The sequence below is a fragment of the Halichoerus grypus genome, chromosome 6 (assembly GCF_964656455.1).
Source record: "Halichoerus grypus chromosome 6, mHalGry1.hap1.1, whole genome shotgun sequence".
Lineage (NCBI taxonomy): Eukaryota > Metazoa > Chordata > Mammalia > Carnivora > Phocidae > Halichoerus > Halichoerus grypus.
The window spans coordinates 847,603-860,476 of record NC_135717.1 but is presented as its reverse complement, the minus strand read 5'-3'; the positions used below and the strand labels follow the sequence as shown (position 1 = coordinate 860,476).

Sequence of the window (12,874 nt, the reverse complement as noted above, 5' to 3'; positions counted from 1 at the left end):
CATTTTTGACTTCTGACCTCCAGAATGGTAAGATAGTATGTCTGTGTTTTAGGCCACTTAACTTGCAGTAATTTGTTACAGCAACAATAAGAAATATTACGAAGTGCAAAACTATGAATTTGCAGCATGGCAAATTTGATTCCATGCAAGAATTTGGATTTTTCCTCTAAAACTCAGTAGTTAATGTAAATATAAAACTTCACATTTTAGTGTTACAATTGGTTGTAGCAAGACCCAGATAATCTGGGAATATGTGGATCTAAAGGTTTTTCACTTCAACATTGGCATAAAATTTATAGGAAAGGGCAATATCTAACCCACTTTCTAATAGTAATTGATTCATTTAATTATAACTTACTTTTTAACACTCTGATTACTTAACATTCTTGACTTTTGGAAATCTGAGTGTCTATAGGATTGAAGTAGTGAGTATTTGTATTTACTGGAAGACCTGAGAAATTAAAGTTCTGCACTAGGACTATTAAAAAGATAATAATACATATGTGATTTTTGACCCACAAATAATGACAATGATTTTAAAGGCTTGTATTTGTATTTATGCTTCCTTAGTAAATTATCTTCTTTTAAAGAATCCTTCTGGAAGAAAATTGAAGGCTTTGACTGGCACTGGATTTTGACCAATTTGAAGAAGGTGGAGGGAGTTTGTGGAAGCAGTGCCTACAATTGCTCAAGGATGTGGAGTGCTGAGGGGGTGAGCACAAAGCAGGTGTGGAGGTGGAGATGATGGCCTGAGTGGTCTGTTACATTAAGCAAATAAATACATAGACTGAAAAATAAAAAAACAGAATAATGAAACTTGGGTTTTTATTGCTGGAGAAGTTATTTATAAACACAAAGAGAAGATTCCAAAAATCCTGAGTTGTTGGATTAGAATTGAAGATAAGGATATGAATGTTTTCCTAAAAAATAAATATACAAGTAAAGACAATTACAGATGTGTCTTTATATATAAGCAAATATACATACATTTCCTGACCCACGTCCACTGAGGCCTAGAAGCAATGAACCTTACTAGCAATAAGCACACCACACACTCAAATCTTGATCTTTTTTTTTTAAAGATTTCATTTATTTATTTGTCAGAGAGAGAGAGAGAGCGCGAGTGAGTGCATGTACAAGCAGCGGGAGCGGAAGGCAGAGGGAGAAGCAGGCTCTCTGATGAGGACGGAGCCCGATGTGGGACTCAATCCCAGGACCCTGGGATCATGACCTGAGCTGAAGGAAGACGCTTAACTGACTGAGCCACCCAGGCATCACTCAAATCTTGATTTCTAAATACCATCCTCTACTAAAAAGAAACAAAGCTCCTTGGAGAAATGGCTAGGCAAGGAAGGGAGCAAAGAATGACAGGATGACAGGGACATGTCAGAAAGACTCAAGAGCCAGCTAGACGTGGCTCTCTGGCCATCAAAATGACAGCAGCAGAGCACCACCACTGAATAAAAGAGAAATCCACGCGTCCATACTGATGTAAATAAATAAAAAACAAAAAGGAAGCCTCTCCCTTATAGAACACCAACTAATAAATGTGAAATGAACAATGGAAATTTTAAAAAGCACTATTTGTGGGGGGAGGTGCGCCTGGCTGGCTCAGTTGGTAAAGCAGGTGACTTGATCTCAGGGTTGTGAGTTCAAGCCCCACACTGGGTGTAGAGCTTACTTTAAAAAATAATTAAAAAAATAAAAAGCACTCTTTGGCAATGATCATAGTGATCCAGGCAAAAGTCACTGATAGAACTTAAAGTCATCAGGCATACGTTGATAAAGAATAAAATAATGGGGGGCGCCTGGGTGGCTCAGATGGTTAAGCATCTGCCTTCGGCTCAGGTCATGATCTCCAGGTCCTGGGATCGAGCCCCACTTCGGGCTCCCTGCTCAGTGGGAAGCCTGCTTCTCCCTCCCTTTGCCTCTCCCCACTGCTCCTGCTCTCTGTGTCTCTCTGTCTCAAATGAATAAATAATAAAAATCTTAAGAAAAAAAAGAATAAAATAATGGTGGAATTTTTGAGTATCTCCCTACAAAATACTAATCAATTTACAAATGAAAAAATAGAGAAACCTAGCAGACATCTACATGACTAGGTAATCAAGATGAGTATCACCCATGGTAGGATGGGTTGCAGCACAGCACCATTCCTGTGGTATTCCTACCAAGAAACATGACCTGCATCTGGTCCTCAGCAAACACCCATGGACCCCGAGACATCTCATACATATAAGTGTGTGGTCTTTAATAATAAAAACTATTCGGGACAAGAAGGATGGAAGACCTCTCCCAGCATGAAGGAGACTGCACATATGATTGTGGATGGGACCCGAGAGCAGAAAAGAAGAGACATTGACATAGTTGGCAAAATCCAATGGAGTCTGTGGATTGGACCTTAATACTGTCTGGCACTGATTTCCTCACGTGGATGGTTACAGAATGGCTCCGAAGCAGTGTCGGCTTTTGGGAAATATACACGCAAATATTTGGGGTAATGGGGTATCATGTCTATAGCACATCCTCAAAGCGTTCAGAAAAAGACTAAGGCAAATGAGAATGTACACGTACAAATACACACACACACACACACAATTCTTGTTATTTGTGGATTCCACATTTGTGAATTTGCCTATCTGCTAAATTCATCCGTAACTCCAAAATCAACACTTGTGGTCCTTCAGCAGTTATTCGCCAACATGTACTGAGTAGCAAAAAACTTGAGTTGCCTGAGAAACACACTTCCAGTCAAGGTGGGACAAGATGACACCTTCCTTCTTTCTTGTTTCAGTTCTGATACGGGAAACAAGCTTCCGTTCCACAGCCTACTTAGTGTATGGTCTTCACATTTGTGAGCTTTTTGGTGGCCATCTTTCGGTTTCAAGTGGCCCTCAGGCCGGAGTTTAGGTGCCGTCCCGTTTCCTAAGTACCAGGAGGCTGCGGTGCACCTGACAGAGAACGGCGGCAGACAGGCTGGGCTCAGGCACGACTGAGGCACTGCCGCCATGAGTTCAATGGGAACAAACCAACAACGCATCAAGGCAAGTTGTCTTTAAACAGAAACACACGTAAAGAGAGGTTAGGGGCTGACTGCTGGAGGCGACCTGAGGCTCCTGGGGAGCTTGACCAGGGACCCGCAGAGCACCCGCTCGTTCAGCGTGCTGGGACTTCACAAGATAACACGCTCGGAGACAAAGGCCACCCGCGCACACGTTTGTGGGGGGGCAGGAGTGCGACAGAACGGGTAAGGGGACACGGTAAAGCGACGCAGTGAGGGGACCCAGTGAGCAGATGCAGAAAGGGGACGAGGTGAGGAGAGGCAGGGAGGGGACCATGAGGGGACGTGGGGAGGAGACGCGGGGAGAGGACGCGGGGAGGGGACGCGGGGAGGAGACGTGGGGAAGGGACCCGGTGAGGGGACCCGGTGAAGGAACACAGTGAGGGGACGCGGTGAGAGGACACGGTGAGGAGACGTGGGGAAGGGACCCAGTGAGGGGACCCGGGGAAGGAACACAGTGAGAGGACGCGGGGAGGGGGCGTGGTGAGGGAACCCGGCGAAGGGACACGATGAGGGGACCCAGTGAGGGGACCCGGTGAAGGAACACAGAGGACACGGTGAGGAGACGTGGGAAGGGGACCGCGCTGAGGGGACCCGTGAGGGACGCGGCAGCACCCGGGGAGCCCACGAGGCGAGGACAGGCAAGCTCTCCGTCGAGGCGGAAGGCGCCCTCTCCCGCACGGTCAGGCCCCCTCTCCCACTCGGGGCGCCCCCCGCGCCCACGCCGCCCGGCCGTGCCGGCTCCGTACCTCGCGGTGGCACCTCTACGGCGCGGGCTCGGACCCTCTCCGTGCGCGGCTCCCAGTGAGGCCGCCCCTCCACACGGCCGCCGAACGGCCGCGGCCTCGCCGCCGTGACTCAGCTTTCCCGCGCCGCGCAACCGGCCGAGTGCGCCTGCGCGGATCCGCCTCACCGTGACTCAGCGGCTCCGAGAAGTGGCCGGACTGTTCGAGAAGGGAGGCGGATGAGCGAGGCGTGGGCGGGCCGACGGGGCCGCGGCGGGGGCGGGATTGGCCGGCCGGGCGCTGACGTCTCGGGGCGCCCCGGGGACGCCAAGCCTCAGCGGGGCGGGATTGGCCGGCCGGGCGCTGACGTCATCGGAGCGCGTCGGGCGGATACGAGTCGCGGCGGCTCTTTGAACCCGAGGCCGGGCATAAATGGCTGGGGAAGCGGCGATACGCGATGCTTCGCTCTCCCGCGGGCTTGGACCGCGCGGGGCCGGCCCTCGGATCCCATTTTCCCCAGCCTTTTGGTCTTGTCCCTTGTGGGTGACCGCTGGAAGGGACATCCAGCCTCCCGTGTCCGCCGCCTCCCGCTCGCCTCCGCAGCCGCCCGGGCGCCCGACGAGAGCCAGGTCGGGACGGGGGACGGGCGCGGGGGCCCGATTCGCACGCCGGGGAGGGCTTCAGGTGCTAGCCGAACGAGCCCCCGACCGTGGGCTCTCACCGCTGCTGTGTCAAGGGCTGGGCCCGATGAGACGGCCACGGGCGCACCCGCCGCGGGCCTGCGCTCCGGGGCGCGGGCAGTGCAGAGCCCGCCTGCAGTTGGGGCCGTAGTGAGTGGGTGCGGGGACGGGAATTACAGCGTCCTTTGAGGGTGTAGGGAAGCTGTGACGGTCGGGCGAAGGCCCCTTTGGAGGAAGTGACTCTGAACCGTGACCCGAGGGGAGGAGCGGGGGGGGGGGCTGGGGACAGCATGGCAGAGCCTCCTCGGAGAGGACCCTCAGGGCCTGACTTCTGGGAGGGACTTCTTGAGAGTGTTGTGGGTGCTAGGTCCTGGAAGGGATCCCGTGAGGCCTGCTACGGACTCTAGTTCCCTCCAGAGTAGCTCCAGCCCATGTCCACCTGGTTTCCGCCGTGAGTTAAGCACTCGCTCTTGTCCCTCCTCAACTCCAGGTTGATTGTCCTTAGGGAGCAAGTTGTAAGTAGAACTCAATGCATGAGGGAGTTGAGAACCGGAGGGACGAGTTGCAGCTCTTCGGGATAGTGTCGTCAACTAACGTGATTTAGTGCCTGGGAACGGTTTTGTGTATGTCAACAAGTATACTCATTCCATGAAATTGCGGCCCAACTTTTTGCAGACATTTGTGTAAGTTGAATATGGGAAAACCCTGTCAACGTGAGTCAGAATGGTTTTAATCAAACCTGAATTCTGGGTGAGCTTTTTCAAGTAGGAAATTAAAGGACCAAGAAACAGTCGCTGTCATAATGGATCCTGAAGGAGCTGGTACTTGTACTCAAGCTCCTTTTTGGTGAAAGGCAGCAAGAATTTGTGATGCTTTAGTGCTCTGCAGGGGCCCAGGATGACTTGGGCATTGAATGCTTCCCACAGAACATGTTTATTTTCTTAGCCGTAAGTTATGAACTCTCGGGACTGAAATTATGGCCGTCGTACCTTTCCTAACATTTTAATTCTTGTAGGTGATCTATCTGCCATCTGTGTTTTGGACACTTCCTCATAATGGAGTTCCCTGATTTGGGGAAGCATTGTTCAGAAAAAACTTGCAAACAGCTAGGTAAGTGCTTTTATTTATTTATTTTTTTTTTAAAGATTTTATTTATTTATTTGAGAGAGAGAATGAGATAGAGCATGAGAAGGGGGAGGGCCAGAAGGAGAAGCAGACTCCTCGCCGGGCAGGGAGCCCGATGCAGGACTCGATCCTGGGACTCCAGGATCATGACCTGAGCCGAAGGCAGTGGCTTAACCAACTGAGCCACCCAGGCGCCCTAGGTAAGTGCTTTTAAGAGAATGTTAGAAAATGTGTTTTGTTAGCTGTTTAGTCGGGGAGAACTAGCCGTTTTGTTAATTAGCTGTTCTCTGGGTCTTGGCTCTGCTGGCTTTTCAGTGTTGGGAGGCTGGCCTGAGGTGCGGGTTCTGTTCAGCCCTGTTATTCAGCATCTCCTGAAGGCCAGGTACCAGGGCCAAGGCCAAGTGGATACAAGTGTGCCGCTTAAATATTTGTGATACTACATGGGATGGGTGTCTTTTGAAAAGAGAGCTTTACAGGGGTGCCTAGGTGGCTCAGTCGGTTAAGCATCCGACTCTTGGTTTTTGGCTCGGGATTGTGAGATGGAGCCCTGTGTTGGGCTCCTGAGCTAAGCAGGGAGTCTGCTTAAGTTTCTCTCTGTGCCCTCCCCCTACCCCCGCAGCCTCTTTCTAAAAGAAATAAATAAAATCTTGAAAAGAAAACATAGCTTTATAGATTCTTCAGTATTGCTGGCGTTATGAAATTCATGATCCCCAATTTTTTTCTCACATGTGGTACCTCAAGGATACATTTGATAGGCGTAAAGAACTCAGTGTAGGTAAATACCGGTTTAATGTGCTCTGTAATTCTTTTTGTCCTGATCTTTAAAATGCTATTGTTTTTTTGTTTTAGATTTTCTTCCCTTAAAATGTGATGCATGTAAACAAGATTTCTGTAAAGACCATTTTACTTGTGCTGCACATAAATGTCCCTTTGCATTCAAGAAGGTAATTTATCATATTTCATTCCAAAGAGTCTATTTTTCACTGTCTAAAGCTGTGCTGTCCAAGTAGTAGACATTAGCCACATATAGCTAGTAATTGCATTAAAATGAAATGAGACTTGAAATCCAGTTTCTCAGTTGCACCAGCCACATTTCAGGTGTTCAGCAGCCACATGTGGCCAGTAAGTACTGTATTGGACAGTGCGGATGTGGCACGTTTCCACCATCACAGGGAGTTCTGGATGGCACAGCTCTAAAGCAACTGGTTTCATTTTTAGGGGCTCTTGAAGTCAAATTGTTGTATCCAAACCTTCAAAGCTTACTTTGCATGTTAAAATATTCTGTTCCTTTGATTCGTTATGTCGAGAAAAAACATAGCAGTATCTTTGTGAAGCGCAAGAAATAGTTTAATAGTTGACAAGGTATCTAATCTGGGAGGTATATTAAAAAGGCTTATCTGGGTAACTTTGCAGCCTTGGGATCCTGTTTAGTGGCAAATAGTACCTAGTAAAAATGGGAAGATGAAGAGGACCCTAAGAAAACCAGCCTGTGTGAGTCCACAGGTGTGATACCTCTGTTACTGACTTTGCAGGTGGCCCTGTATTCATTTTGTTTCCGGTGGTTCAGAGGTTATTTTATGACTTCTTTGTATCTGTACTGCTGCTTCCGTAGGATGGCACTTAGAAACATGGATGACTTAGCATTGTTACATGCTTTCATTAGTGTTGGCCAGGGTCTGACCCTCCAGCATTTTCTAGGTCATCATGGAGGGCGGGGGAGGGTGACTCATTTACCAGGCCCCGATGACTAGGCCACATTATCCAGTTTATTTGTTGGCTTGACCTCCCCCTGTCTCTAGATAGGGAGAGTCTGGCTAGAGATCGTTAGTAATGCTTTATTTCTCAATATGGCGGACTTGTCAACTGAGGGAGTGCTTCTGGGTGACCCTTCAGCTCAGCCCCTACAGACGGTAGGCCCCATAATTCTTTGATTAACTGTTTGGATGTCAGTCGTCACCTCTGTTTTCTTTGTGAGCTAAATTTCCTTAGCTCCTGCCTTGGCTCTGAGGTTTTTTAACTGCTGGGCATGCAGCTGCTGGGTGCTTTGTTCTTCCCTCCAGAGCCCCCACAGTCTTGGGCTTGGGTCATTAGGTACCTGAGAGCTCAGCCTAGCCGTGTGCTCTGTCAGGTGAGTGAATCTCCTTGCGTGTGAAAGCCACAAAAGAACCAGATAGGCTGTTGGCAATTGAAGGGAACTGGAGGGTCTTTATGGCTAGTGTTTTCTTCTTTCTCTCCATTCTGAGGGATTCGGGCTGCTTCACCACTCACCGAGATGGTGCTGGACAGACAGCCCTGCTGCCCTGAGACCAGATCAGTTTCATCGGCTTCTTTCCTCGGCTGCCTTTTATTGATCGTCTCAGGGTCATTTCTACAGTTGGTTAATAGTCTGTCATGTTTAAATTCCCCTGGATTCCACCTATCCTGAATCTGTACGGTTGCGTTACTGTTAATCCTTTGTGTTAACAGTGTCCCCTTCTAATGAGCGGTCGGAAGATCAGTGTGTGTACCTTACGTGGTTTTCAATGCACTGTGCTGTCGTACCTTTTTCTTTTGTGAGTTTTGATTGAATCTGGAATATCATCTTCTATCATTATTTTTAGGATGTTCAGGTCCCAGTGTGCCCACTTTGTAACAACCCTGTCCCAGTAAAAAAGGGAGAGATACCAGATGTGGTGGTTGGTGAGCACATTGATCGAGACTGTAACTACCATCCTCGGAAGAAAGAGAAGGTAAGAACAAATTATGTTCACTCTGTGAATGTGGGTTTTTCCGTAGGGGGGAGAAGGCCGATTATGTAAATATGATCTGTAGTCCTAATCAGCTGTGTACAAAAATAAAACCTTAGTGATGTGTCAGTGTTTTCCCATGTTGTGATGGCTTAGGTTCTTAAAGTTACATGAACATACTCTGAATATTAGAGTCTGCATTAGGATTTGCTTCCCTTATAGGATTCTTACGTTTTTCTCTCCAGGTTTCTAGAACCATTCTAGTTTTTTTTTGTTGTTTCTTTTTAAAGATTTTATTTATTTGACAGAGCACAAGCAGGGGGAGTGGCAGGCAGAGGGAGAGGGAGAAGCAGGCTCCCCAAGGAGCAGGGATCCCCATGCGGGGCTCGATCCCAGGACCCTGGGATCATGACCTGAGCCGAAGGCAGTCGCTTAACCGACTGAGCCACCCAGGCGCCCCTAGAACCGTTCTGTTAATGTGCACTTTTCCTAAGCTCCTCCTAGGAAAATATAAAAGGATACATAGAATTTGAACATTCAGTATTCTTGCTTTTGTAGCGTTAGTATCTTTGTGAAAGCTCTACATTTGTTCATTTGGAGTAAATCATGTTAGGAAAAACAGTAGGCCCCTGTTCTCCACAGCAGGTGCTTTCAACTCTTAGTCTTGTTTGTTTGGGGTACTTCTTTTTTCTCCAAGTGTGTGTATTGTTGTCTCTTGAGTTTGTCTTATTCCCCTGTAGTTTTGGGCATTACTTGTTTACCACTCCGTGGGCTGTGCATGGAGTTCCCCTCCCCTCCGTTCCTACGTGGCCACGTCTCTTGCCACCCCCGCCCTCCCAGCAGAGGTGGCTCTTGGGCTGGTGTTATAGGTCTCCACAGCTGAGAGATTCCCTCTGCATTTTTCTTATGCTAGATCCTAGTTTCCTGCATCTATCTCTCTTACCAGGGGTCCCTAGTCTCCTGTGTCTTGTGTTTTTCTTTCTTAGTTTTCGCTTATTTGTGGGGAGGCCTGTGCCCCACTTGCTCCCTAGGAAGGACCATGGAAGATAAATGGGAGGTCATGTATCTCGCTGGGTCTTTGTTCTCTGTTTCTCCTTGCTTAGCTGCCTGGGGATAGCAGCCTGGCTTTCAGATCTTTGTTTGAATATTTGCAGGCGCTGGTTCATTTTCTTGTTTCTGCTGTGGCTTTAGAGCATTTCCCAGCTGTTCTACATGGTCCTTTGTGGGACTAGTTTTCTGTCTGGCAGGTTGGAGGCTCTCTCCCCACCCCACTCCTCCCCACCCCAGCCCCTTCCCAGAGTTTGGAAGCTTCACATTTACTGTTCCTGGTGTGGATCCGTCTTCATCTGTCGTGCTAGGTAGGCAGTGGACCCTTCTAAACTGGAAACTCCAGTGTTTCCATCTGGAATGCCATCTTGGATTCTTCGATTTTCTCTAGACTCCTGTCTCTTGGGTGTTGGACCTCCTGGATAGGTCTCCTTTTGTTCCTCCGTAAGTTTTCTTTCCCTGTGAATTCTGTGTCCAGGATGTTTTTTCTGCGTCACAGTGAACGTCGTCTTCATCTGCCAGTCTGCAGCATGGTGGGGGCAGTGTGGACTCTCGCCTTTGCTGCAGGTCATCTGCCCAGTCCACCTTCTGTGCTGTGATTTCAGGTCTTTCTCTCGGGCTAATCAGATTCCCCCGAGAAGGCGTTCTGTTCCCTGCTTAGAGAGCACGCTCTGGCTTCCAGGATTGTGGAACCAGGTGGAGAGAGCTCTCGCATCCCCTCTGAAGGGAGCGTGAAATCCTTACTGCCTTCTGAGTGCCCCTCCCATGTTTCTTGTGTTCGTCCTGCCCATTGCTACACCTCCCAGGCCAGCAGCCTCTCTCAGACCCTCTGCCGAGCGTGTCTTCTGCTGGGGTCAGGTGCACCTCTGCAGGTCTATTTCTCAGACTCGCACCACTTTTCCTGTTGTAGTCCCACGGCACCCTGAGCTGCTGCTACGGCTGATTTGTGAGCCTTTGGGGATTTTGTTTCATGAATAGTCATGCTGCTTGACCTTCCCCACCAGCTTACAATTTGGCTTTCTTGTATCTGCCAGGTTCAGTATTACTTGTTTGTGTGCTTTTTTTTCCCCCTAAAATCTTGCAGCTGTTTGGTTTTTTTTTTTCCCCCTTATTCTTGGCCCTTGTGGGCTTTTTAGAGAATCTGCTTCCTGTCATTTGCATTGTATTTCAGGAGTCATCCAGTACGTGTTCAGTTCTTCTTCCTTAGCCAGCAGTCCAAGGAGACTCGAACTGAGCTTGCCCTCAGTGGATGGCACGTAAGGTGTGCCCCTCTCCCCTTGGACCGCAGATTCTCAACGCCGCTCAGGCCTTCCTGGGGTTTGGTCTCGAACAGCTCTGTGGCTTGCCCTTCCCGAAGGCCCTACCAGGTTACTCAGGTTATTTTTCTGAGATGCCCTCCTTTTTTTCCTGTCTTGTTGCTCTCCAAAATAAGCGCATAGGCTTTGAAGGAGCTTGTCTCCAGGAAATTGGCTTTTGTCAGGCCCAAATACCAGTTTCCAGTCATGGATCCTGGTTTATAGTTAGGAACTACCTGTCGTGTTACATTAAACACACAACAGTTGCGGTAAATAAGCATAAGTCTTATTAGCTCGTGCTTGCTGCTTTCAGCCTCCAACATGAGAGAATAAGCTCTGGATGCCTAGCACCCAAAACCCTTTATTAACCAGCCAACCCCAGTCCCCCTCCATAACCCCATTCTCTTCACCCTACTCTTGCCGTGCGCCCTCCAGTCCTTCTGGAAGTTCTTCTAAAACCTCCCTGCCTCTATATAAGATCACAGGTGCACTTGGCATGCTTTCCTCCTGAATTGACAAGGTTTTCCTCGTTCTTGGCTCACCCAGGATTTGTGACCCAAGCCCGTCCCCTCTCCCCACCCCCGTACCCCAGGGCGGCATACCCTCCTTTGCTCTCCTGGGCAGGCACCCTGCATCCCTGCGCTGTGAGCACATGCTGTGGTTGCTGAAGGCAGTCCCTGCCTGCCCGTCTTTGCCGGAGTACTGCCCTCGGGCTTCTAGGTCGGTACCTTTTGACCAACATCCTTACTTCACAGAGTCGGCAGTACCTGGGAATTTATATCACTCCCTCACCCCACCCTTATTGCCCCCGGCAAATAAAAACACCCCAAAACCCCAATAACAGAACGGGTGTAGGAAATGTAGATACTTCAGCTCCCTGGAATGTCCCCAGAGCCCCTGGAGCCAGCTGTCTTTTGTGGGACTGGACACGATGTCACAGGCTTGGCGTCCTTTCCATGTCCCTGGTCCCCACTCCCCTGGGTTCTGTGGAGGTTTTTTTTTGGCTGAGAACGCCTCCAGTTGTCTCACATGAGTCCCCAACTTAAGGTGCTGCTTTTGTGTTTGTTAAAACTTTCAGTCTCCTCAGTACTCACCTGTTTACCTGGCAGATGTTTGAATGAAATCGTGGAATCTTCATTCCTTGTAGCTAAGAACCATTTCTAGTTTAAATGTTGGTAGTCTTATTAGGGGCTTGTTAAATAATTGCTTATTGAAGCAACTCTTGCTTTCTCAGATTTTTATGTACCGGTGCTCGAAAGAGGGGTGCAAGAAGAAAGAGATGCTGCAGGTGGCCTGTGACCAGTGCCGTGGCAGTTTCTGCATTCAGCATAGACACCCTCTGGATCACAGCTGCAAGCACGGGGGCCGCCCCATCGGCGCAGCCAGGTGAGAAGAGACGCTGGCTCTGGCGTGTGGCTCACGTACAGTGACCTCGGTGGGCGCGCCTGACCCCCATGGTGTGGGGATAGGGCGGCTTTGAGCCTTGTACCGAACTAAGTTGTTGAGGTGAAATATTTTTTTGTAGGAGTTTGGCTGAATGTAATCTAAATTAAAATTGGATTCTAAATTAAAGTTGGATTCTAGTTGTATTGTTTCCAGTGGCTGCCAAAACAAGTACCGAGGCCTGGGCGGCTCCAACAGGAGGAGTTCACAGTCCCCCTGCTCTGGAAGCACAAGTCCAGGATGGGGGTGTGGCGGGGCTGGCTCCTCCCAGAGGCTCTGGGCGTTCCTTGGCTGTGGGCGTCTCCCCCATCCTCTGTGTCTTCCATCACCTGCGTTCTCCTTGTGTCTGTGTCCAAATGTCCCCTTCTTATGAGGACACGGTCATGCTGGATTAGGGTCCTGTCCTTCCCCAATCTGAGCGCATTTCAGCTAATTACATCTGTGACAACCTTACTTCCAAATGTCACATTCTGAGGTCCTGAGTGTTTAAGACTCTTAGTCTATAATTTTGTGGGGACACAGTTCAACCCATTCACAAGTGGTATAACTGAGAGCACCTTTCTCCAGTCAGTGAGAACGTTTGCCTAAACCGGCCGTTGAATGGAAGTGGAGGCGTAAATTTACCTTTTAGTTACTGGTAGCTTCTCGTGTTGTCTGGGCCTGACCCAGGCAGAGGGTGTGCTGCGCGCACAGCCCCCAGGTGAGCCGATGAGGGGTCGCTGGCTGTCGGTCTGGCCTCTCTGTGCAGGCGTGCAGCGGCCGGGGCCTCTGA

General features: G+C 49.2%; 1 protein-coding gene and 1 long non-coding RNA gene across 5 annotated transcripts; one reads left to right on the top strand and one right to left on the bottom strand.

The window, feature by feature from the left end:
• Positions 1–808: 808 nt before the first annotated feature.
• On the bottom strand, positions 809–4,054 carry LOC144378736 (uncharacterized). Its single transcript, XR_004921386.2, has 2 exons — positions 3,811–4,054; positions 809–3,053 (listed from the first exon to the last, which is right to left on the bottom strand). It is a non-coding gene; the product is annotated as an uncharacterized LOC144378736 (long non-coding RNA).
• Positions 3,023–12,231, top strand: ZFAND2A (zinc finger AN1-type containing 2A). 4 transcript variants are annotated; one of them, XM_036105596.2, is made up of 5 exons: positions 3,023–3,044; positions 5,482–5,576; positions 6,441–6,535; positions 8,192–8,320; positions 11,894–12,231. In XM_036105596.2, the coding sequence occupies exons 2-5, from the start codon at positions 5,522–5,524 to the stop codon at positions 12,047–12,049; spliced, it is 435 nt and encodes a 144-aa protein (XP_035961489.1). In that variant the 5' UTR covers positions 3,023–3,044; positions 5,482–5,521; the 3' UTR covers positions 12,050–12,231. The 4 variants fall into 4 exon arrangements, with proteins under 4 accessions (XP_035961489.1, XP_035961488.1, XP_035961485.1 ...); XM_036105595.1 differs by lacking the exon at positions 3,023–3,044 and adding an exon at positions 3,169–3,312; XM_036105592.2 differs by lacking the exon at positions 3,023–3,044 and adding an exon at positions 4,180–4,415.
• Positions 12,232–12,874: the final 643 nt, after the last annotated feature.

Coding starts and splice junctions, on each gene's coding strand:
- ZFAND2A (XM_036105596.2), top strand. CDS start 5,522: ATGGAGTTCCCTGATTTGGGGAAGCATTGTTCAGAAAAAACTTGCAAA. Junction 5,577..6,440: donor AAAAACTTGCAAACAGCTAG/GTAAGTGCTTTT, acceptor TTTTTGTTTTAG/ATTTTCTTCCCTTAAAATGT. Junction 8,321..11,893: donor ATCCTCGGAAGAAAGAGAAG/GTAAGAACAAAT, acceptor TTGCTTTCTCAG/ATTTTTATGTACCGGTGCTC.